Here is a 25665-nt window from a genome sequence, read left to right as displayed (position 1 = left end):
ATTCTGAAGGGTTATAATTAATTTTTGCCTCTAAGACTTTTATAATTAAGTTTCTGTTTCGTATAGTGCCAAAAGAAAGAATGAAAGAGGAAGAATAAGCGACGTTTCAATTATTCAGAGCTTTGCCGTACAAACCCTTTACACGGCCCCTCCATGCAGTAGTATAATTTTACTCCATCTCTTTTTAAAATTGTGTTTCAAGCTTTGCTAACCAAGATATACACATTCAGTGGTACTTTTCTGAAAGATGCACACTTTTCGAGAATAAGGTTTCTCTTGCTTTACACAAAAGAGGAAGCAAAAAAGGGACCCAAAAAAAAAAAACAAAAATTCGTTATTCAGTCTTCGTCACTAAGAGCCAGTTTCAGTGGATTTGTCACTAAACTGTCAAAATCAACTCCGAGTCGTCGGACAAACGTTGTTGGTCCAGCGAATGCCGGATCTAACTCTAACAGTGTCACAGAAGATGTAAAGGAGATGGGAGGAGAGGAGGGCCGAGAGGTAGGGAGAGGGGTACGTGAGGTGCAGCCCCTCCTCGCTCTCACGCACCCCCAAGTGACTATTATTCCTTAAAAGTGTTGTTGAAGAGAGAGAGAGAGAGAGAGAGAGAGAGAGAGAATAGGTTGATCCTACGTTGTGAACGAGTCTTTGAGTTCTTAACAGGATTATGGTTCCTGTTTCACCAAATTATGCCATCAGAATTGGGCGCATCGGAGGGATTTGGATTGGAAAGTCAAATAGTAACTTAATTTGTCTTTATTAAAAAAATTCGCATTTGTTAATTATACGTCAAACTTTTGTGACTTACTGATTCGTCTCAACAAAATAAATCGAAAAAATATAAAATTTTGATCAAAACTCGTAATTTTTTTAAAAAAGACAAAAAGAAAAGTACAAAAAGTTCTTTTATTTATTTTTGTCTTTATTCAGAAAATTAAAACTCGGTTTGGTTTGGTTTCCTTTTCTCGATCTCAATCAATAAGTTACAAAAATTTAACGCAAAACAAACAAATGCAAAAAAAAATTCAAATAAAGACAAAAAAAAAAATTAGTTACTTAAATTTTCAATCTAAATCCACGTGATATTTTACCATTTATACTCTACTGGTTCTACTAGGGATGACATCATTTGGGTGATGTCACGTGGATGAGATTACTTGGGTGATGTCATGTGGGTGAGATTATTTGGGTGATGTCATGTGGATGACATCATCATGGCATCGTGAGAATTCCACAGCAAAGAAGAAGGGTGCCGCTATTCGCAGCCCTTTATTTTCTCCCGTAGCCCACTACATTTCGGTAAATAGTTGTTGAAAATCATAAATAACATTTCGGTAAATTGCTGTTGAAAACAAGATTATATTTCGGTAACTACATGTCGAAAATATGTTCAAATTTCGGTAAACAACTGCCGAACATGCATTTTCGGTAAACATCTGTTGAAAAAAATATTATATTTCGATAATTGGATGCTGAAAATATATCTCAATTTCGGTAACTAACTGTTGAGTATAATTGAAAATTTTTAACGAGCTATGGAAGTAAATAGAGGGCTGCGAATAGCAGCGCCCTCAAAGAATTGGAAGGAGGTGGAAATTGCGGAAAGCTCCTCCGAAACTACTATCCAAGTCCCTCTAGTTATGGTATATTACTGAATTAGCCCTAGACCTTCCTCTATAAACAGTACTACTCCACATGACAAAGATAGGACTACCACTGTACAGAACGAGGAAAGAGAGATTGTAATAAGAGAAAATCTTCTTTACGATCGTTCAAAAGTGTTTTGAACGGTCAAGATGTGAATGAAACTTTTTCGGAAAAGAATCTTAACCATTCATTGCGCAAATAAACGGCTGAGATTAGTTGGTGCTATAAACAGACTTTTTACAACACCTTTGTAAAAAATAAAATCTCTTGTAATAAACATTCTCAAAATAGTAATGTTTAGTTAGTCTTGAAAACAATCTTCCATATCTGGTGTCATGTTTTGCTTCAATTTTTCAACACTACTTGGATATTTTTCCATGTATGGTTTATCAGCATCCAAAGAGTTTTGAAGATTGGTACAATACATGAAACCCAGTCTATGAAAGAAAATGAATAGTTCAGATTCACATATCCTATCATTTTTGAAGAGTTTTAGAGGACTCATAAAGAGAGTTTTAAGGACATTATGAATAACATGTAATACAAATATAGGAGTTTATTCACGTATCCATGAATATTTGATGAAGATGAAGTTGATTTTGGCATAGATTATTTCTAAACGGGATGTACGAGATTAACAATTTGAATCATCAATGCGGCTCGTGATAGTCCTACAAAGGGGGAGTACGGAGGATAGAGGATATTGACATTTGAAAGGGAGCTGACCCCTCTCTCTTAAGGGCCACCTCTCCTCCCTTCTCCTTGTTCGCTGAAGACCACCACCCTCTCTCCTTCACCAGAATGCCTTAGAAAGGAAAGAATACCCCTCGCTTGTTATCACTTTAACTATCATTTACAATCAGTAATTTTACAAGAAAGTTTAGGCACAAGAACAAGGAGAAATAGCAGAAGAAATAAAAATGAACAGTGAGATTAATTCGTCAATATGGAAAGGAAAAATAAAGCAAAACAAGAAGGGTAAAAAAAAAACCCGGAAAGAACTACCAAGCTGGCTGTGCGCGCAGTTTGTTTGCGACGTATAGGAGGTGGCTGATATTTGTGGAGGGATAATGTTGGAGTAACTTGAGATTAGAAGTGAAATCACCAGCAAGTAAACGCCTCCAGATGAGAATCAGCATTGCACAGCATATCTAAAGCAGAGTTTCCTGAGAATCACAAAAACTTCACAGTTCACTCCCCTGTTTTGCTACATGCTTGATTTTTGCATTACAAGATTGAATTACTATTTTTAAGATTAAGCATTTTATTTACGGGACAGAATGTTGGCTTATTAAGAAACAACAGGTGAACAAGATGAGTGTAGCAAAAATGAGAATGTTGAGGTGGATGTGTGGTAAGACTAGACGAGACAGGATTAGAAATGAAACGATTCACGAGATAGTAGATGTAGCACCCATAGAAGAGAAGTAGAGGAAAAATAGACTAAGGTGGTTTGGGTATGTCTACTGTAGACCAGGAGATGCAGTAGTTAAAAGAGCGGATATGATAGCTTTGGGTAGCAGTGATACGGGGAGGGGTAGACCTAAATCTGAAAATTGATTAAATTTAACTTAAATCTGAAAATTGTCCTTATTTGAATTTTTTTCGCATTTGTTAGTTTGCTCCAAACTTTTTTGAGTGATTGCTTTATCTCGACGAGAGGAATCGGAAAAGTAAATTTTTTTTTTACTTTTACCCAAATATTTTGAAAACAACCACTTTTTAGAATCAAAATGTCATTTTTTTGCTAAAAAATAGTTATTTCTTAAAATATTTGGATAAAAGTAAAAAAATATTTACTTTTCCGATTCCCATCGTCGAAATGAAATAATAACCTACAAAAGTTTGACGCAAAATTAATATATGCAAAAAAAATTTAAATAAAGACAATTTTCAAATTTAAATTAATAAGTTTAAGTTAAGGAGAAAAGAATGCAGCCTAGGACTGGAAAACACATGTTAAAAGGTGTTTATTTTTCAGTTTTGCTTAGTTCCCTTCTGTTTAGTACAGTAGTACTTTTTTAACGCTCTAATTGAGAGCTTTTGAGATGCCTTGCTACGTGTCACTATCTTCTTGTACAAGTAGTAATTTGCTTTTATCTTGATTCTGTAGTAATTTGCAATTTGCTTTTTATCTTGATTCTTTGTAGTAATTTGCTTTTTCTTTTGGGCACCCTTTTCTTTGTTACCCTTTTCTTTGGTAAATTTCCTATGTTACCCTTTTCTTTTGGGCACCAAATTTCAAATTCAAATTTTCAAATACTATTCAAAGTACACTAGAAGGGTAAGATTGAACACTTGATTTTTGCACAATACAATAATATTTGTTCCTTAAAAGTTAGAACTCCCAAAAGTGCCAAACATTTAGGGACAGAGGGAGTAGTAATTTGCTTTTTATCTTGATTCTTAGTAGTAATTTGCTTTTCATAGACGATGGTGGATTTGTTGTGTAGATGTACGCCCCGTTCTAATTGGAAGGTGAGAAAGCACTTTAGTTGGAAAACCGGCCTGATTCAAGAGCTAGAATCCAAATATAGAATTCGAAATATGGAGTCTCCGTAGTTCAAATATAATGAAAAGAGTGAGAGATATTTCTTTCTCTAAGAACAGAGTCTCCACCATCTCAAAACAATATATATATATATATATATAGAGAGAGAGAGAGAGAGAGGAGATTGTAAAAAGTGGGAAAAAGGAATGGGAAGGCAGGGAATGGAAACTCACCACCCAAAGTCTCTCTTCAACGCAAATGTTGTAGTTGAATGGAGTTGAATCGAATTTCCGAAGTAAGGAGTACCAAAAAAGAAGATGGGATTGAGATGAAATTCATAAGGAAGTGGGATTATGGAGTGGAATTCGTAAGGAGATGAGATTAGTAATATTATACTTGTTTTCCACACATAGGATAAGATTGGAAGCAGTGGCGGATCCAGAAATTTGGTACAGATGGGTCACCTCTCAATCATAACCTTGATAGAAACAACGGACAATAAAAAATATTAAGAAAAAATAAATGGAATAGTACTTTATTATATTTACTTGAGTTGTAGATATAGGAAGGGTTGTTAGTATTGTGGTATTACTATGATAAAAGCTCTTGATGAGCTTCAACTAGGGGTGTTCAAGAAAACTGTCCGAACTGCAAAACCGGTCCGATCCGAACCGAACAGTCCAATTTGGTCCGGTTATGTGGTTCTATGGTTAGGTTATGGTTCCAAAAAAATAAGAACCGTTAATTTTGGTTCGGTTACTGGTTCTCAATTAATGAACCGTGGTTAGAACCGGACCGGACCGGACCGTTTAAAACTAAGATAAATATAGATATACTTATGTGTGTGTAATTAAATATGTACTCGAATTTGGTAGGTTAATCTTTTCCTTGCTAAATTTAATTTATTTAGAGATGAAATTTCATTTATTAGGAAAGCTTTTATTTTCTTCCTTCCTTTCCTATTCCACGAAATTATCTTTCTATTTCTTTAATTTTATGAGTTCCTATTTTGTAAATAAGTGTTTGATGCTTATTGAATAGAACCGGAACCGAATCAAAACCGAACCGGTCTTGCGGTTTGGTTCTGGTTAGGTTCCATTCATATATTGGTTAGGTTCTGGTTCCCAATTTTCTAGAACTGTTTCAAAAGGTCCGGTTACTGATTTTCTAGAGAACCGGACCAATCCGGACCTTGTATACCCCTAGCTTCAACTATCATTAGCTACAAGTTTTAGGAGAATTTTTTCATCCGTTTGAGCATCAACAATAAAAAGAAAGATTGGAGAAAACTCCTAAGGATCGAACCAGCAACCAACGGCACAAAAGGAAACGTCTTTGCCGCTTGCACAAGTCGCAAGGCTTGCTATGAGTTGGGTATTTTCATATGTATTACTTATTTCCTTGGTTCAAAAAACACTATTCTAATAATTTCAGCTGGGTCACGTGACCCACCTGTTCTTTATTTAGATCCACCCCTGATTGGAAGATTGATGTTCCAACATTACCTTTGTTCATGCATAATTTTCAAAATTTTACCTAATTTGTTTTTTAGGCGATAAACAATGGAATACTTACCCAAAAAAAAAACATAGAATGATGAAATTGTTAATACCATGTTTGTTTAGGACACGATTAGATTGGATTAAAACAATAATTTTCTTTAATTTTTACCCTCAATGAAGTAAAAGAGAAAATACAATTAAAATGTCATATTTTTTTAGGGTTTCTTTTCTTTTTTTTAACTATACTCAACATTTTGTGAAAATACAATTAACATGGATTGAAAATACAACTAATGTACATTTTTATACTACATTCAGGTCCAACACAATTATGGCTACCCAACACTATGCACCAATGGCACACAAATGGGTTTATGGAATCCATTTTTGAGTTCCACACAAATGATTCAAGTTACTAATTAAATCTATTATTCCTTTTTTTTTTCATTTCTGTTTGTCTTTTTGGGTTTTACAAGTTTCAAAAATATCATGAAGCAAAAACAAAAAATTTGAAACAAAACAAAAAATTTACAAAACATGAAAAAAAATGTTTTAAAATCATTGCACAAAAAATGTAGGAAAATAATGGATATTTTTAACTCACTCTTCAAAAATGGACTGATGCATTGATAATCTACTAATTTTTACACAACCAATATTATACCTGTAAGGATCCGTATTTTTCGGATATTATTTAAACGTTTCATAAATATTAGAAATTGAGAAAAATGTGAAATTGATTGAGTTTATTTTATTTGGGGTCAATGTGTTAGAATTGATGATCGAGGGAGTGCAAGTGTGATATTTGTGGGTTTAGTATAAAAGGGTGTGTATGTGTGTAGGAGATTAAAATTCTCCCATCTCTCTCTTTCCCCTCCCTCTCGGCTCTTCCTCTCTCTCGGCACACACTCTCTCTCTCTCCCTCTCCAACCCGGACTCAAAACCCATGGTAAATAACCTCCAAACCTTCATCCATTCACGTTGTTGAGCTTGAAATTTCGTGGGTTTCGCTCGGAGGAGGAGATTCGGTTGATTTTGAAGTTTTCGGAGTCTAGGGCTTGATCAATCGCTTGGGTTTCGATCGAATCACTTGAGGTAGGAAATTCTACCTCACTTTAAATGTTATTTGAGTGTTTTTATGCCTTATTCGAGTCGGTATTAGTTGTTATTGAGATTGGATCGAAACTTGAAATTTTCTGTCAAAATCTGTTGAAATCGTCTGTAAGTAACTCCCCCTGCCGGTAGGAACTTTTCACCTACCGGTAGCAGCTCAAAAGCTGCTCAACGTATCAACTTTCTACCGGTAGGAACTCTCTACCTACCGGTAGGTCAAGCTGCTCAAGCTGCTCAACGTATTCATCCACCTACCGGTAGAACTTGTTCGCCTACCGGTAGGCCAAGTACAAAGTCATTTCGTTCAAAATGTTGGCTCTTCTGTTTGCAGTTTCTACCGGTAGGACTTCTTTACCTACCGGTAGTCAAGTGCCGAATTCTTCTCTTCTACCGGTAGGAATTCTTTCCCTACCGGCAGGTAAAGCATAAATTTGGAATGTTGGACTTTCTGTTTTGAAGTTCTACCGGTAGGACTTTCTTGCCTACCGGTGGGAGATTATGAGCTTGAGCTGCTGGAAACCGACAGGTAAAGCATAAATTTGGAATGTTGGACTTTCTGTTTTGAAGTTCTACCGGTAGGACTTTCTTGCCTACCGGTGGGAGATTATGAGCTTGAGCTGCTTTCAGCTGCTTTCTTGAGCTGCTGCAGTATCTTTCAGCTGCTTTCTTATATTTTTCAACTCGCATGTCGAAGCTTTTCATTGACTCTAATGAGTTTGTTTACGCATCCTTCCAAGTGTTTTGGTGAGTATTACTCGTATCTCACTTAGAGTGGCATTCAATGGACTAGAGTGAACATGTCTAGGGATTCGACGAGTAGTATTGCAATCCGTTCTCTCTCTCGACTCGTAAAATTCTTAGATTCCTTTAGTACATGCTTTTACGAACTCCGAGTATAGAAACTAGATAATCGGGCATCGTAGAGTCTAGTTGTGGGTTAATATGTGGAGGCACGGGAAATGTACTTAGAGGTACGGTGAGGACGTGTGGGATTGTGGTATGCTTAAAGGAAAAGGCGTGTATTAATTAATTAGTCAGAGTCTTGATATGGATGACAGTTAGGAGCGGTTTGAGATGTAATCAACGTGGTGGATTGGTAGATTGTTTAGAATGCTTGAAGTGAAAATCGATGTGAGAAAGAATTGTTTGAGATGATAAAATAACTTGTGTCCTCACGACTCGTCGAGTCTTTTAATCCTTTTGACACTCTCTCTATGAGGTTCAAGTGTAGAAACTAACGGATAAAGTATGGTAGGATTATATGTACGGGCTTGATATGCTATGTTAGATGCGAATGGGTAAACTAATGAAAATGCATGAACATGTACATTTGTGGAGTCGCGTAATGATTAATTAAAATTCAGTGGTATAACCGTCAAAGGGATGATGAAATTGATTATGAAATGATGTCGATTGTGAAAAGTGTGAAAGGTGACCCAAGTGGTCGTTGTTAAGGGAAAAGACTCGGGGTGACCCTACGCTCGAGGGAACTAGACCCAAGGTGACCCAACTGATTCATATTATTGGAGGAAAAGACTCGGGGTGACCCTGCGCTCGAGGGAACTAGACTCGAGGTGACCCCACCTGATTATTATTATTAAGGGAAAAGACTCGGGGTGACCCTGCGCTCGAGGGAACTAGACCCGAGGTGACCCTAGTAATTATTGATGGGAAATACCGGATTAAAGGAAAAGAAAGGTTTTGCAATAAAAGGATTTAATGAAGGTCAATGTGGACACGAGAAAGATTGTACAACCGTACGAAGAATGATAAGATGTTTTGATTTGATTATAAACAAATGTGGAATAACGTAAGTTTAATAATATAACTAGTTAAGGAAGTAAACGGCTAGTGACATTGATGTGAAGTCTAGGACTCTTAGACGACAATTTGCAGCTTGTTGGTAATCACTTGTACGATAGGCATATCTGTCCATACTCATTCATTCTCGGTGTATGATTCATTCAAACTACATATAGCTTAAGTTTAGAATTCTCTACTGGGCTAGTGTAGCTCAATCAAATCTTTCTTTTCAGGTTCTGATGTCGGGCAATAGATTGCATGCATTGTGTGCTTGACAGTAAAAGACTTTTGGAAGCTGACATCACTGGTTATTTCATCATCTTTGTGAAGATCTCAATTCATTAAAGATGGTTTTGTAAATAATTACTATTGAATTTTCTTTTGACTAAAGTTGTAATTATCAAAACTTAAAGACTTGTTTGTAAATTAAACAGGTGGGAAACTCCTTTGGGTAACGTATATGATATGTGAGGTTTCTCTTTTATTGAAATGTATTACTTAATTATGTTGAAAATCGAGGGCGTGACAATACCCATTACATCAGTGGTAATTTCCGGTGGTTTTTTGGGGCACATGTGAGATCCCAAGGGTAATTGCATAATTTATTCAAATGACCAAGGGTAATTGGGTCAATGTAATTTAATTTCATGGATAGGATTGTTAATACCTAGTCCCCAAGGTATTACTAATCCTTCCTAGTGAGGGGATTGCCCATCCCATGGGATTACTAATTAATCCCCTTCCATTTTATGCAATCAAACATAGAATTAGGAGACCCATAGGATTAATAATCCTATCCCACCCTCTAACTCACTTATCAAACAAGGCCTAAGGCAAAAAGAAAGTTTCCTTTGGTGGCTTTCCGAGTTTCGAGTAGCTTTTTTGGTTTTTAATAGGTGGGATGCCCATCTTTGGTAACCAAGTTTAAGAAGGCCAAGCTTGAAGTCCCAAAGCAATGATATAAAAATGGAAATTGATATTCGCGCTTCATTTTTTATTGATGGCGCTCAACTTTTAACGTAAAGTTACTAGCAACTTTATGAACCAAATGGAGCGCCATCAGGAAAAAGTGGAGCGTGAATATCAAAATCCTATAAAAAATAAAAAGGTCCCAAATCAGGAATAGTAACAAAATGGAGCGCCATCAGTAATAATGATCGGAGTTATTCATTCTGTAGAGCTTGTCAAGTATGTCATCCATGCCAAAAATTAGCTTAATCGAATATTGATAGGTACATAAACGAAAAGACTTGTACAAAAAAAAAAAAAAAAAGGGGCAATTTTAAGTTTCAAATTTATAACCTTGATCCCTAGCTACAGGGGTTGCGTGGGACGTTCTTTGTAACCTTGGCTGCTTTTTGGCCTTGTTTTTGTGTTGTTTTGTGTTGTGTTGGAGTTTGTGTGTACAAGGACGGAATCAGGATTTTACCTTATCAGACTACCAGTGGCGAAATGTATACTAAAAAAATCTAGTAGTGGCGAGACTATATCAGTTGGGTATAATTTTTTTTTTATATATAATAATTGCATTTTCTAAAATTCTTGTCGTGATGGTCGCCGCCACTAAACCCCGGTCCCATCCTTGCGTGTGTAGAGAGGGTATGCCCTCCTTTTTGCTGTGTTCTGTTTTGGTTCTCTTGTAATCTTGGTGTTGGCTTGTGCCCAATAAAATTTAACTTACCGAAAAAATATGGATTCACTTAACTACAAATGCCAAATAGTTGAGATTACCTTGAGCATATAAGTACAGTTGATCACGGTGAAAATAGATTGCGGTATTTGTATACGACCCCCCTAACCAAAGGGTGGAGCCGCTATTGTCGCATGGAATAATGAAAATCCTTAAGTGAAATAGGAGCTCGTAAAATATTTTAGTCGCTTCGCAAATCCTACACATCTATGTTGAAGAAAACGAATTTCTGATTTCAGAGTGTAGCAATAGTTTTTTTTCTTATAAAACAAACATATTACGAAATCATATCGAATGATATCCGGTCAATAAAATTTTAAGAGTGACACATATTTTCAACTCTAAAAATTATAACTCCTATCAATATCATTGACGTGAGCCCTGAAATACATCCCCAAGGATTGAACATGACGTTGATTGAACATGACGTTGGTGCGGGCGTGCGCACAGAGGGAGAGAGAGAGAGAGAGAGAGAGAGGGGCAAATGATTCAATGAATGGAATAATACTGTATGTGAATGGAATAATACGTAAGCCTATATATATATATATGAACGGAAATGGAGGTTTAGTAACTGAACACTAGCAAAAAGAAATGGAGGCGAAGCCAGGAGAGGAAGTGGTCAGAGCCAAAGGCGGAGGAGAAGGGACTGAGGCGGCGGCAAACTCAATTGCCGGAGGAGCTCGAACAAAGCCCGTTGCCGCCAGTGTTTTCCCAAGAAAGAGGAAGCTGGTTAAGACGATGATGTGGGAATCAATGGTTCAGGCCATTGTTTCAGCTGCTCGTTGTTTCAGCTCCGCTTCCATTAACAAGAACAACCACCACCACCACCACGACAACAATACCTTTCCCGCCTAAACTACCCAGGAGATGCAAGTAATTCCTCGTGACCGCTTTTAGTTTATGTTTAGACCCTGAATTTGTATTATTCGCCCGAAGAATATGTGAATATTCATGCAGTAAATAAAACTGATATTAAAGATATTTAGATAGTGTTCTTGATTTATCTCGATCTTGTTTTGTCTGTAAATATTTTTTTCCCCTTTCCTCTTACCAATTTATGATCCAATTGTCGTTTATCTCGATCTTGTTTTGTCTGTTTTACCAGTTTTCTTTTTTTGGCTCTTTTGTGGTTGCCATGTTTTTGCCATGTTTTAAGTTCGAAAAATATTTTTCCCTTGAGAAATGTTAAGTGCAAACAAAATGGGCAAAAAAAGACCCTTAAAGTGTACATAAACGGCTCAGATTTACTTCACTGTGCAGTGAATCTGAGCCGTTCATGTACCTTTTAAGAATTTTTTTTTTGTCCATTTTCTTAGTCCCTAGCACAGCCACTTTCCTTTTCCTGTTCTGTTCTCTTATTTTCTCTTTCTCATTGTACTTGGCATTCCTCTGTCCCATTGTACTTGGCTTATCAATGGAAAATAGAAGAGAGTGTGTTTAAAAAATTAAGTGATCGAATTTTCAATATATTTGAACTGGTACAAAGATCTTATTTTTATCATTATATTATTCTACAGGGTCGTAATTAATTTTTGTCTGCAAAACTCTCATAATTAAATATCTACTCTTTATTTGGGACCCTATAGAGCAGATATTTAATTAAGAGAGCTTTAGAGAAAAAAAAAAGTAATTTTGAACCTTTAGAATATTACTCCATGATGATAAAAATAAAATCTTCGTACTGGTTCAAACGGATTGAAAATTGGAGCACTTAATTGAAAATTTTCAATTAAGTGCTCCAATTTTCAATCCGTTTGAACCAGTGTGAAGATCTTATTCTTCTGATTATTTTATTCTGAAGGTTATAATTAATTTTTGCCTCTAAGACTTTTATAATTAAGTTTCTGTTTTGTAGAGTGCCAAAAGAAAGAATGAAAGAGGAAGAATAAGTGACGTTTCAATTATTTAGAGCTTTGCCGTACAAACCCTTTACACGGCCCCTCCATGCAGTAGTATAATTTTACTCCATCACTTTTTAAAATTGTGTTTCAAGCTTTGCTAACCAAGATATACACATTGAGTGATACTTTTCTGAAAGATGCACACTTTTCGAGAATAAGGTTTCTCTTGCTTTCCACAAAAGAGGAATCAAAAAAGGGACCCAAAAAAAAAAACAAAAATTCGTTATTCAGTCTTCGTCACTAAGAGCCGGTTTCAGTGGATTTGTCACTAAACTGTCCAAATCAACTCCGAATCGTCGGACAAACGTTGTTGGTCCAGCGAATGCCGGATCTAACTCTAACAGCGTCACAGAAGATGTAAGGGAGATGGGAGGAGAGGAGGGCTGAGAGGTAGGGAGCGGGGTACGTGAGGTGCAGCCCCTCCTTGCTCTCACGCACCCTCCAAGTGACTATTATTCCTGAAAAGTGTTCTTGAAGAAAGAGAGAGAGAGAGAGAGTAGGTTGATCCTACATTTTTAACGAGTCTTTGAGTTCTTAACAGGATTATGGTTCCCGTTTCACCAAATTATGCCATCAGAATTGGGCGCATTGGAGGGATTTGGATTGGAAAGTCAAATAGTAACTTAATTTGTCTTTATTAAAAAAAATTCGCATTTGTTAATTTTACGTCAAACTTTTGTGACTTATTGATTCATCTCAGCAAAAGGAATCGGAAAAATAAAAAATTTTGATCAAAACTCATAATTTTTTTAAAAAAGATAAAAAGAAAAGTAAAAAAAAAGTTTTTTGACTTATTTTTGTCTTTATTCAGAAAATTATGAGTTTCGATCAAATTTTTTACGTCCCAAGTGATTGGGACGTAAGCTCAGTTTGGTTTGGTTTCCTCTCCTCAAGCCCAACCAATAAGTTATAAAAGTTTAACGCAAAACAAACAAACGCAAAAAAAATTCAAATAAAGACAAAAAAAAATTAGTTACTTAAATTTTCAATCCAAATCCACGAAATATTTTAACATTTCTACTCCTACTAGTTCTACTCGGGATGACATCATTTGGGTGATGTCATGTGGATGAGATTACTTGGGTGATGTCGTGGATGAGATTATTTGAGTGATGTCATGTGGATGACATCATCACGACATCGTGAGAATTCCACAGCAAAGAAGAATTGGAAGGAGGTGGGAAATTGAGGAAAGCTCCTCCCAAACTACTGTCCAAGTCCCTCTAGTTATGGTATATTACTGAATTAGCCCTAGACCTTCCTCTATAAATAGTACTACTCCGCATGACAAAGATAGTACTACTGTACAAAACGAGGAAAGAGAGAATGTAATAAGAAAAAATCTTCTTTACGACCGTTCAAATGTGTTTTGAACGGTCAAGATGTGAATGAAATTTTTTCGAAAAAGAGTTAATTGTGACCGATTATAATTGAAAACGAATCTTAGCCATTCATTGCACAAATAGACGGCTGAGATTAGTTGGTGCAGTAAACATACTGTTTACTGCACCTCCATAAATAAGACAATCTCTTGTAATAAACATTCTCAAAATAGCGATGTTTAGTTAGTCTTGAAAACAATCTGCCATATCTGGTGTCATGTTTTGCTTCAATTTTTCAACACTACTTGAATATTTTTCCATGTATGGTTTATCAACCCCCCAAGAGTTTTGAAGATTGGTACAATACATGAAACCCAGTCTATGAAAGAAAATGAATGGTTCAGATTTACATATCCTATTATTTTTGAAGAGTTTTAGAGGACTCATAAAGTGAGTTTTAAGAACATTATGAATAACATATACGGAGTAATACAAATATACGAGTTTATTCACGTATCCATGAATATTTGATGAAGATGAAGTTGATTTTGGCATAAATTATTTCTAAACGGGATGTACGAGATTAACAATTTGAATCATCAATGTGGCTCGTGATGGTCCTACAAAGGGGGAGTACGGAAGATAGAGGATATTGACATTTGGAAGGGAGCTGACCCCTCTCTCTTGAGGGCCAGCTCTCCTCCCTTCTCCCTGTCCGCCGAAGACCACCACCCTCTCTCCCTCACCAGAACACCTTAAGAAAGGAAAGAATACCCCTCGCTAGTTATCACTTTAACTGTCATTTACAATCAGTAATTTTACAAGAAAGTTTAGGCACAAGAACAAGGGGAAATAGCAGAAGAAATAAAAATGAACAGTGAGATTAATTCGTCAATATGGAAAGGAAAAATAAAGCAAAACAAGAAGGGGAAAAAACCCCCCGAAAGAACTACCGAGCTGGCTGTGTGCGCAGTTTGTTTGCGACATATAGGAGGTGGCTGATATTTGTGGAGGGATAATGTTGGAGTAACTTGAGATTAGAAGTGAAATCGCCAGCAAGTAAACGCCTCCGGATGAGAATCAGCATTGCACAGCATATCCGAAGCAGAGTTTCCTGAGAATCACAAAAAAAAAACTTCACAGTTCACTGCCCTGTTTAGCTACATGCTTGATTTTTGCATTACAAGATTGAATTACTATTTTCAAGATTAAGTATTTTATTTTTTGTCATACTAGATACAGGTATACAGAAAGAAGACGTACGTCATGAATATTGAATAATGACAAGTGATCATATATAGTAGATGACTTCTATTTTTGTGTAAATTTGTGAAGAAAATGACTACAATGCAGAGACTCGTGTTTCAGAGTGCAGCACTTTATTACTAGGGAGACTTAGCCAAAAATCCCTCATATTTACATTTTTTAAGCTCAAGGACAAGCACCTTTTGCAATCAAACATAAGGACAAATATGTTTATGAAAGTGCCTAAAACCCTAGGATATCCTATATATGAAAGTGCCAAAACTACTAATTATGCCTTGTTTGGATCAAGATTTGGAAAAAAATTCCCAACTCAAAAAACACTGATTACCCATACTTCCAATCATTACTATCCGCTTATTACCCATATCTCTAATTATTATTCTCATTTCTCTCTCTATCTCTCTCCACTCATTACCCCTACTTCCAATCATTACTTTCGTAAAACTTTCTTAAAAACTCATCCAAACACAACAATAACTCTATAATAGGAAAGTGTACCTTAAAACCCTATGAAAGTGCCTAAACATGTTTTGGCCTTATGGCTAAAGAACTCAAAAAGTTGAAGAACCTCCACTGAAAACCATTTTGTTGACATCCTTCTCCTAAATGAAAACTATTTTACCTTCCTTATGGCTAATTATCCCTTATTAACTAGCACCATTATCTATCATCTGTATGATAATTGAAAACTATATATGATACGCCTCTCACAGCCATTTCTTCAACAGCTACAGCTTATGCATCTATCCAATGGCACTACTCATAATACTACAGAATCACGGCTTTACTAAAATAATAATAAAAAGGGCGAGCGAGGTCTAAAAGAGCATATATGAACTGACTTTTAGTAGTTACTGAATCAAATAAAAATAAAATGGAAGTAAGAAACATAAACTTACTTGAGGACCTTCAAGGTCACTCAAAAGAGTATCCCAAATAAGAAGGCTGTCGGCAAAATTGAATTCTTGAGTCAGGAGAAGAGTTATCCATCTGAATGCATAAAACTGAGGATTGACCTGTTATTTCCATACATAAAACAGCGGTATGACATTGTCAATTTTAACCTTGTAGCAGATGACCAAAGACAAGAAAGATACCAGCAAAGCTTTCCTCAGAAAACAAGTTGAAGATAATCAAGATATACATAGGGAAATCCTTGTCATCTTACTAAAAATTACATGAAGATATTAAATGGAGGCCAATTTAATAGCCACAAAGAAGGAATCTCCCAGAAGGCATCATGAGTTTGATATTGATAAATTCTATAATAGAAACCCAGGCATCCATATAGGCTTAGACATAATGAGCAAATGAGAAAATTCAAACACTTTACACCGTAGTTGTTTTTAAATTTCTTTTCTTCCCGTTTGATTAATGATCATGGTAGACCGTACAGGTTATAATTGGCAGCATCTGATGGAGCTAAGCCAACAACAAAGAAAAGTAAACCATCTCATGTGGAAAGTCCACCCTATACATATCAAGTACCATATACTTTTTAATAGATTGAGAGCTGCTAATGGTACAGCAGTGGGTATACAGCAGCCCCGTACAGATGGGTTTTGCGCCCGTCTCGGGTCCCGCAAAGATGATCGGAGCCGCTCATTTTGTTCAAAACATATTGTTTATGGTCCCTGTAAAAAATCATCTCAATCCGATATCGGAAAAGGCATTTACGAATCATCCAACTTTGCTTCAGAATTTAATCCGATATCAGAAAAGGCATTTACGAATCATCCAACTTTGCTTCAGAATTTAGGCTAAATTCTGAAGAAAAGTTGGATGATTCGTAAATGCCTTTTCCGATATCGGATTGAGATGATTTTTTACAGAGACCGTAAACAATATATTTTGAACAAAATGAGCGGCTCCGATCATCTTTGCGGGACCCGAGACGGGCGCAAAACCCATTTGCACGGGGCTGCTGTACACCCACTGCTGTACCTCAATCTTTACTGTAATAGATTCATCCAAGGCAGTAAACTCAAAGGGTAAACAATTTTTTTTACCAGTCCAAGTGCAAAAGAATCTTACTTTGGTTGTGACCTCTAGATGACGCCAGAGCTCTTCATCGTGTTCCTTTAAAAGCCTCGACAACCTTGTAATTGTGGCACGGATTCCAACAACGCTGTTATCAAGTTGCTGACAGAAATGATCCCGGAAACCACTCAATAACTCAACAAAACAGAAGAACGTGTCTGCTTCTGCACAGGCCTGCAAAACTCGAACAAGGTAAACGATAAACAAAGTAAAACGGCAAATGAAAACATATACCGTTCTGAAAATTATGTGTACACAAGAACAATGATCAACTTATTTACATGACGAGTAGATCCATGCTGTCTATGCCAAAAACCTATCGTTCATAGTACATTCAGATCTGACACAGGGTTGAATGTCCTGAATGCCACACAGAAATATGAAATAAATTGTCTCTCTTCAAGGTTTTCATCATCTCTCCACTCATTTCTCCTTCATAATCTTTAAACATTTATATTCAAAAAAAATCTTTAAACATTTCAATCAAAGTCATGCTATATTATGCAGCTTGCAAGCAACTCTGAATGACTCTGATCCAGAAAATTGTCTTATTTCTGAAGGATTCTTAAAACCTGACTTCTATTTTTTTTTTCCCCCAATATGAAATGCTATATACAGTAGTTCAAATTGAGGGATACCAAACAAGATGTGCCATTTCTTACCGCATTTTCCTCCATAGGGTCATTTCTGAACACGTAGAATAAAGGTGCCAATATTTCATTCATCCCTTGCACATATCTTATCCCCGGATTCAGCTTCGCAAACACAATTAAGATGTTCTTCAGAGCCTCCTGAAAGTATAAGACATATGTACGTCAGCCAAAGGCTCATACTTATCAAATCTCATGTCCAATAAGACAACTGACCCGATTGCTTGTTGCACTCTGTGACTCCCCTGAGAAAAAGTGCATGCCTGGATGTGTACGCTTTACATCTCGGTCAATCTGCTCTATGATCTCTGTGTCCTACAAAATTGATGATGGTAGAGTCAAATGACGCACAATTCCTAGAAATGCAGTATGCACCTGGTATTAACACTGTCTCTGCAGGAATGCATAAGGTGAGAGAACTGGCACTTATTTGCCAATACCCTATTACATTCAAGCTATACTATGCACTATGCAGCAGAGATGGCAGGTTATATTTCAACATAATGCACCAAAATCAGATAAGAGTCTCATCCAGATTTAACAATAGAGTACGCCTTAACCAGCTGATAAGCCCTCAGTGACGTTTTTGCCATAAAAGGGAGATCATATGTAGGGTGCAAGAATGGTATGCAACAGAGAGTTGAGGAATCGTGCCTATAATATTGAAAAAATAAACCTTTCACCACTAAAGCATCTAAAATATCTAGCTAGGAAAAAGTTTCCAAAACTAAAAAACCCACATTTTGTCTCTCCACCTTAGAAGTTAGAAGTGACTGCCGAGGGTTCAGATAAACAAAATAGGATAAAGGGGCCTAAGGAATTTATTAAAATCCATGAATTCCAAAAAGACAGCAGCATAGAAGATGTCTGATTATTCAAGCTTCTTAGCACAAAAACAAATATCACTGCATTTCGTACCTGAAAGAACTGATTCCATACGCTGCTCTTCCCAAGACTCAAAGGGTGCTCTCCATGAGTTATCTCTGATCTTGGGAGTACAACACCGGTTTCAGGTAATGATTCATCCTTTTCTATATACGTGGACTTATCCAACCTCCTCGTGATTTCTGACTGCCTAGCAAAGAAACATTTAGATTTCCAATCCTTTTACAAATCAAACACAAACAGATGCAACACAAAACTTAGTTTCCAGATGCTTTTTTTTTTTTTTTGAACAGTGATAGTTTCCAGATGCATTGAGTGTAAACCATTTCAGTATTTGTCTTAATTTATCACTTACTATTCACAGGAAACATGAACAGGGTAGGCACTGTGGTCACAAGGAGAAACAAGTCATGGAGAGGAATGAGAATAAAAACATTGTCCGATTGGGCAACAAGAAAACAAAAAAGGATTTTTTATTTGTTAAGAGTTATGAACAAATTCGGGAAACTTTATAAAAGGTATGGATGGAGATAGGGTGTGCTCCAACATAGGCCAATCTCTCAGTGCTAAAGTGTCTTCCCTCATTCACAATGGTGTTTGGAAGTGGCCTAGGGAAAGAAATAGAGTTATGCAAGAGATCAAAAAGCTAATACTCCAGATGACTTTCTTCCTGATATGTCTGTTGAGTTCAGCAGTTTGGTCTCCTTCTACATGTTAAGTCACCAGTAGTCCCAAAAACTTAAGCTATTAGGAGATGGACCCAATAATGTATATCAAGCTATCTAACACCATCCCTCATGTGCAACCCCGTCTCCAAATAGCTTGCTATGGGAGAAGCAGAATGCAAACGGGAGACAAATGCAAATAGAGAGACTCGAACCCAAGACCTCTTGCAACCTAAGCTCTGATACCATGTTAAGTCACCAGTAGTCCCAAAAGCTTAAGTGGTTAGGAAATGGGCCCAACAATGTATATCAAGCTATCTAACACCACACAGGGTAATCTTACTATGAAGTCTGGCTGGACTGTTATCAGAAGCACTTTCCCAACTCAGGAATGGTGTAAAGTGGTGTGGTTTAATAAGCATGTTCCAAGGTGGGCCTTCATCCTCTGGCTGGCCATGCAGCAGAAATTGAGCTCTAAGGACGGGTTGTTGCTATGGGGTGTGGTTCCTGATGCATCATGCATTTTGTGTAACAGTGGTTGTGTTGAATCTCATCATCATTTATTTTTCGAATGCTCCTATTCTAGAGCTGTTTGGCTATATTTACTGGGAGGAAATCAGGTGGTTAGGGCCCCTATGAAATGGGTTGATGAGATGGCTTGGTTTATTCTACACTATAAGGGAAATAGTTTCAGGAAGTGCGTGCTTAAGCTTTCTCTTTCAGGAAATGTGTGCTTCAGCTTTCTCTAGCTGCTGCAGTGTACAGTATACGGTGTGAAAGAAATGTTAGGATTTTTCAACGAATGTTTCTTGCTCTCTTGGTGCTAAAACTTGCAATGCTATTAGAGACGCTATGCTGCCATGGAGAAATGTGACGCCAAGCAAGAGAATAGGGATATTTGCAGGGCTTGGAATGTGCCTCATTGGATCTTGAAGCTGCGCCTCTATAACCTGTAACTTGTTTTGCTAAGTTTTTGTGTTCCTGGGATTTCTTTATGCTCTGGCTTCTTCTTTTCTGTGTTCTAGTTTGGTCTTGTATGACCTGTCTCCTGTAGTAGGGATTGTTGTCTGATTTCTGGACTGGTTTGTATCCTTGTTTGAGCTTCTAATGAAAAGTACCTTCACAGGAAAAAAAATTCGGGAAACTTGCGTAGTCCTTGTTTCGGGTCTTCCAGATCGAGTTTCATGCTTATAAAAAGGATCCTATCCCAAATGGCTAATTTTGAGAAAAAAAATCAACACACTCGCGAAGCTTCCTCATGTGTGCTAAGTAGGAAAAATTGCTTAGCTTTGTAGTTTCACAATTACCAAGATGATGAACCAAAAGGTCCAAGAGGGCCGAAACTAAGTAAACTACACGCCACTGTGGCTTACAAAAACAACAAATCCAAGTAAGATCGTCCATGAGACTTCCTGATCTTTAATGGTTGTCAACCAATAATATGAAAGAAACGAAAACTCAATTCCTAAGCAAGAGGCTCGTCCTTATATACTGGGGCATAAACCCAACACAAACTTTTTGCACCATCAGAAGTTCAAGGTACTTTAGAACCTTCAATATTTTCTTTTCCAATATCACAATAAGCATGATAAAACTACGGATGGAAGCATTAAAGTACCAAGCGTGGCTTACAGGATTCATCAAAAGCTCCTCTTTAAAATGCTTGTATTGAGACCTCTTCTTTATTAATTCTGATGACCAGAGCCCTCGATCAGTTGGCAAGTACCCCAATAAAAGCTGCTCAGCCACATTGAATACACCGGAAGTGAAAATTCTACACTCAGATATTAAGATGCGATTTTTTTTTCAATGCAGTTTACATATTCCATTTTTATCCAACTAGATAACTCTAGAGAAATTTAAAAATATAAACTATTTCTACTCAAGTGGCAACAGAATTCAAAGAAAATAGAATAACTGCTAACCTTCCATACTGTACATCGAATACCGGCACCATCAGGAATACCCTGTGACGCTAGTCTCCGTAATTCACCAATGTTTACAACCTTCCTTGAAAGCTGAATTCAACACACCAGAAGACTCACTATAGCACAAAAAAAGAAACACTTGCCTAGTGAAAAACCTAATATCAAATAAAACAACAGCGCCGATGGATACACACATACATGTGAAAGTATGTGTATTTAGAAAGCATATGGGCTGGTGTGCAGGGATGGACCCAAGGGAGGGCTGGCACGGACAACCGCCACCCCAGAGTTTTGGAACCCCTTATTGTAGTATGATTTGCCACGAATATTTGCGAATTTCATAGGTCTGCCACTCCCAAGACTTTTCTGAAAATAAAGCATCGTCTCCCTTATATTTATAAAGAAATCAAGATTAACCAAGTTGGTGTTTCTATAACCATCACAATTGCATTTTTTTAATAACACTTTCTGCTAGCTACTTTGATTAAGCCACATAGGATACAGAGTGAGAGAATATATAACTGAAGTCTTTTTTTTTCCCACTACGTGGAAGAATTATAACTATTATTAGCCCTTGGATACGAAACAAAAGCAAAAGTGTAAAGTTGGATAGTTAAGGAGATCTTTGAGCCCTACCTAACTATTATTTACCTTCTACAAAATGCAAATCAAAGGTGTTAAATCGAAAAGGATGTCTTCAAGTCATATAATCCTAACTAGTTCTAGGGCTGATCTTGTACGAAAAATGTAATAGAGTTCTAATTCTAACAAGACATTTTTCCCATTGGTATGAATTAATATTTTGCTTCACACATTCGTACATAATGTTTGGTTACAGATGCATTCATCCCCGAGAGTTAAATTCCTAAATCTGCCAATACAGAGAGAACCTAACCATTGTTAAATTGAAGAATACAAGCACCAGTGAACTAAGTAGAACATGAAATGAAATAAAATCATTGATTGAAAACTAGGGTAATAGTTACAGAGACAACAAACATAAATACATATAAGTGAGATCACACATACGTAAACGTATATGTATGTATAGGAAGAGATCTACTCTAGGGGTGGGACTAGCCTATCTGACCCATTAACATGGCCCGAATCCAACACAAAGTTAGAGGGTTTGGGTCGGCTACTTTTTGACATGGACACAAATATGACACGACCTGACAACACGAAAATAAAACGGGACGAATACAAGTTGGACTCTCGTAACTCAATAATCCCAATAAGGACTTTAACTTTTCTTGTCGACCCGTTCAACAATAATGACACGGGACATCGGGACCGCACGATGCGGAAAAGCCAACTATATGCCATGATCTTGCTATTTTTGCTCAATTTTTGTGTTAATTTTATATCTTGTGTGAGTACAATGATATAGAAAGTGTGCTCATTCTTATTATGGATTAACAAGTGGTTTACCTATAACAGTGTTACCTATCTATGTACATCTTCCACCGATTTTGTAACTAAAGGGGTTAAACTTAAACAATGTCAACCTGAACATGACACCATTTTAAGTAGGATGATTAATGTCAAGATATATTAACAGGGGCGGAGGTAAATGGGGGAGGGTGTAGCACATGCCACCCCTGTTCCGGAAAAAAAAACATTCTCTACAGATTTCTAACCAAAGGGGTTAAACAACATTTACCCGAACACAGACACAATTTTAAGCAGTCGACTTAGTGGCAAGATACATGACCCGTTTACCTTAGCAGGTGTTTGGACACGAAAGCCGAAGTGACACGACACGACACTACGCCCGCCCCTAAAATTCTACGAGTAGTAAAATTCCACTCTTAACACTTTTACCTCTTGTAAAAGCTGAGCTTGGACAGAAACGTCGTCACCCGTAGGATCTCTAATCTCAACGGTACCGCTCCCATTCTCAACATTATTATTACTACTACTCAACGGATCCCTAATCTCCACTTCCGGAGGCGGCTCCGGCCTCACCGGCACCACCGTCGCCTGCTGCCTCACCGGCGTCGTAGTTGTATTAGCAGATTTGGACGAAGAAGAATTAGAAGGAGCGGCGGCGGAATCGGAGGAGCTAGATTTTCCGATGCGGCGGCCGTCGTCGTCGTCCTCGTTGAGAGGGGTGGGAGGAGGAGCGGTGGACCAGAGGGAGCTGTTGAGCCAATCGGGGACGCTCTTCTTGACCATCTCGATCTCGGATTTAAGAGCGAGAGGAATTGTGGTGAAGGTGTAGGGCTGGTGGTCTAGGGTTTCCAGAGCTAGGGAAGGAGGAGGAAGAGGACGGAGTGGTGGTGGTGGTGTTCTTCATCGGCCTCGTGGAAGCATCGCAGGCGATGAGCGTGGAGAGAGGGAGAGAGGGAGAGAAGTGGACAGGAGAGATGATCATGTGAGGACAGGTTGGGAAGAATTGGGATTTGGGGGAACATATCACGATGTGCCACGTTGTTCGGAGGAGTAAGAGAAAACAACGTGGCTTTGTTTGGTGGTTGGCAGTTTAGTTTAATGTAGTTTTGGTAATGGATGGGGAGAGAAATATGAAAATGATTAGAGAGAGATAAAAAAGTAATAATTAAATAAATAAAATAATGATCGGAGAAAGAAATAAAGTAATAATTAAAAAATTAAACTAAACTAAAATGGTAACCGAACAAGGATTATGCTACCATCATAAAAACACATTCAAAAGCTGTGCGGGTCCCAAGCCTGGATTACTTAGGCAAAGTTGTATGTTTCGTAAACAGATTCGGGATGCTGCCAAGCGGGTGTTGAGTAACATCCAGCCGTTCATCTCGGCACGAATGATTGAGATTGAATCTGAGTACATACAGATCTGAACCGTCCATTACTCGGTCAATATCCGAGCCGTCGATTGCCGAGATGAACGGCCGCTCGGCTAACTCCTTTACATATATTCAATTGAGTCAATTTTTCTACAAGAAATCTAAATAAATTAATTTAAACAAAATGAACAGTCCAATCACTTTTGTGGAACTTGAGACGGGCTCCAAAATCCATAGGTATGCTCTGTAGGTAATGTATGTACCTAGAGCAGCTCTCTTTTAGATTCATAAATGCTAGGGGCACTGCAAACCCTGTATAGTAGCCATGCACAAATTCATTTAAAGTCTGTCTCGGGTCTCACAAATATGATCGGAGCTGCTCATTTTGTTAAAAATATATTGTTTAGGGTCTTTGTTAAAAATCATCTCAATCTGATACTGGTAAGGGCGTTTACAAATCATACAACTTTGCTTCAGAATTTGGCCTGAATTTCTGAAGCAAAGTTGGATGATTCGTAAATGCTCTTACCACTATTGGATTGAGATAATTTTTTTACAGGAACCATAACCAATATATTAAGAACAAAATGAGCGACTCCGATTATCTTTGTGGAACTTGAGATGGGCGCAAAATGGATCTGTGCACGGCTGTTGTACATGGGTTGCTGTGCCTGTAGCACAACTGTTTCAGATTAGAGGAAGGAAGGAAATGGTAATTGGATGTCAGGGGCATAATATGTGGAAATATCGAAATCATGCACAGATGAGTTTTTTTTTTTTAGGAGACAGGAGATGCATAGATGAGTTTTAATAGCCAGGAGACATGGAGTCCAACAATTTTTAGATGGAGGAAATGTTTTACGATTTTACCCTCAGAATTAGTGAGAGTTTGCCCTAAATTAAGTGAATTGTTTTTGTTTTGTTTTTTCAAAACTTTAATAGATTACCGGGTTTTTTTTAATTGATAATTTGTCATGACAAAGAAGAATTTAGAGATTAAAAATTTAAACAAAAACTTAAAAATTCAGTACAGATGAACATAGTTCAACGAAGACGGTTTTATTACCTTGTTTGTGTTTTTTCAAACTTACTATTTAGACCGAATGTTAATCCAACTAGTATTACATCAAAAGGTAAAAAATCACTAACTATGAGAGTAAGTTATTGTTCTTAAAAATAATAAGTTTATTCCAAACACCTTCTTAACAGTCGCGTTTTAACCCATCCATGACTAAAACTAATATTAGCAAAAACAAGTTAGCTAATCAATTATTCGATCGTAGCTTTCTCAAACCGAGCAAATACGAATTCAACTCGAATAACTTGGTTCGTTTGGCAAACCCTCAATACAAAGAAGTAAGATGTTGATAATTCAGTGGTTTTATCCAATTGCTATTGTCCTATGCATGCATACCTTTCTGCTTAATGGGGTTAGGTTCTTCTAATGGGGCCAATGATATGCAGAAAGGGTCAATCATAATTTCAGCTAGAGTTCTACAAAGACCAACAGCATGGTCCACCCTAACTTCTTTTGGTGGACTTCTTTGTTCTCGTTCTCTTGTAACCTTCTCTTTCTGGTACTAGTTACTATGGAGAGAGAGAGAGAGAGAGAGAGCCACCAACCATAAGCATCGATCAAAACATCTGCAACATTTGCTGATGGAATGAGATCATCCCCGGTCTGGGGCGATCAGCAAAACGGCTCAGGGAAGGGTTCAGAAACAACCCGGACTACAGGGACCCAAGAGCATGCCATTCCTAAGCTGATTAAGTACCAATAAATGCAAGCAATAATTTTATTTTTATTTTTTGAACAGGAAAAACCGCAACTTATATTGATAAAATCAAATGCAAATCCAAGCAATGTTAAAAGAAAAGTATATCAACCATGAACCATTTTACTGTGGGTAGTGGGTACCATTTCACAGTACTCCGATTAGAAAACGAACGAGATATAAGAGAGAAGGAAATGCGTGAAGGGGAACAAA

General features: G+C 37.3%; 1 protein-coding gene across 2 annotated transcripts in view; it reads right to left on the bottom strand.

Annotated features, from left to right (window-relative positions):
- The window catches only part of LOC131318098 (uncharacterized), a 30338-nt gene extending 7016 nt beyond the window's left edge, over nucleotides 1-23322 (bottom strand). Inside the window, exons 1-9 of one of the 2 annotated variants that reach the window (XM_058347907.1) lie at nucleotides 22731-23319; nucleotides 20904-20996; nucleotides 20611-20715; nucleotides 18347-18499; nucleotides 17645-17743; nucleotides 17441-17569; nucleotides 16773-16952; nucleotides 15638-15754; nucleotides 14236-14586 (exon numbers count right to left, since the gene is read on the bottom strand). In XM_058347907.1, the coding sequence (XP_058203890.1) occupies nucleotides 14422-14586; nucleotides 15638-15754; nucleotides 16773-16952; nucleotides 17441-17569; nucleotides 17645-17743; nucleotides 18347-18499; nucleotides 20611-20715; nucleotides 20904-20996; nucleotides 22731-23084 (1395 nt within the window). In that variant the 5' untranslated portion in view covers nucleotides 23085-23319 and the 3' untranslated portion in view covers nucleotides 14236-14421. Of the gene's footprint in view, nucleotides 1-14235; nucleotides 14587-15637; nucleotides 15755-16772; nucleotides 16953-17440; nucleotides 17570-17644; nucleotides 17744-18346; nucleotides 18500-20610; nucleotides 20716-20903; nucleotides 20997-22730 lie in introns of those variants that run through there. The other variant, XM_058347908.1, reaches the window with a different exon arrangement.
- Between the last annotated feature and the right edge of the window lie 2343 nt (nucleotides 23323-25665).

This window comes from Rhododendron vialii, chromosome 2a (assembly GCF_030253575.1).
Source record: "Rhododendron vialii isolate Sample 1 chromosome 2a, ASM3025357v1".
Taxonomy (NCBI): Eukaryota; Viridiplantae; Streptophyta; class Magnoliopsida; order Ericales; family Ericaceae; genus Rhododendron; species Rhododendron vialii.
This window is presented reverse-complemented; position numbering and strand designations above follow the sequence as displayed.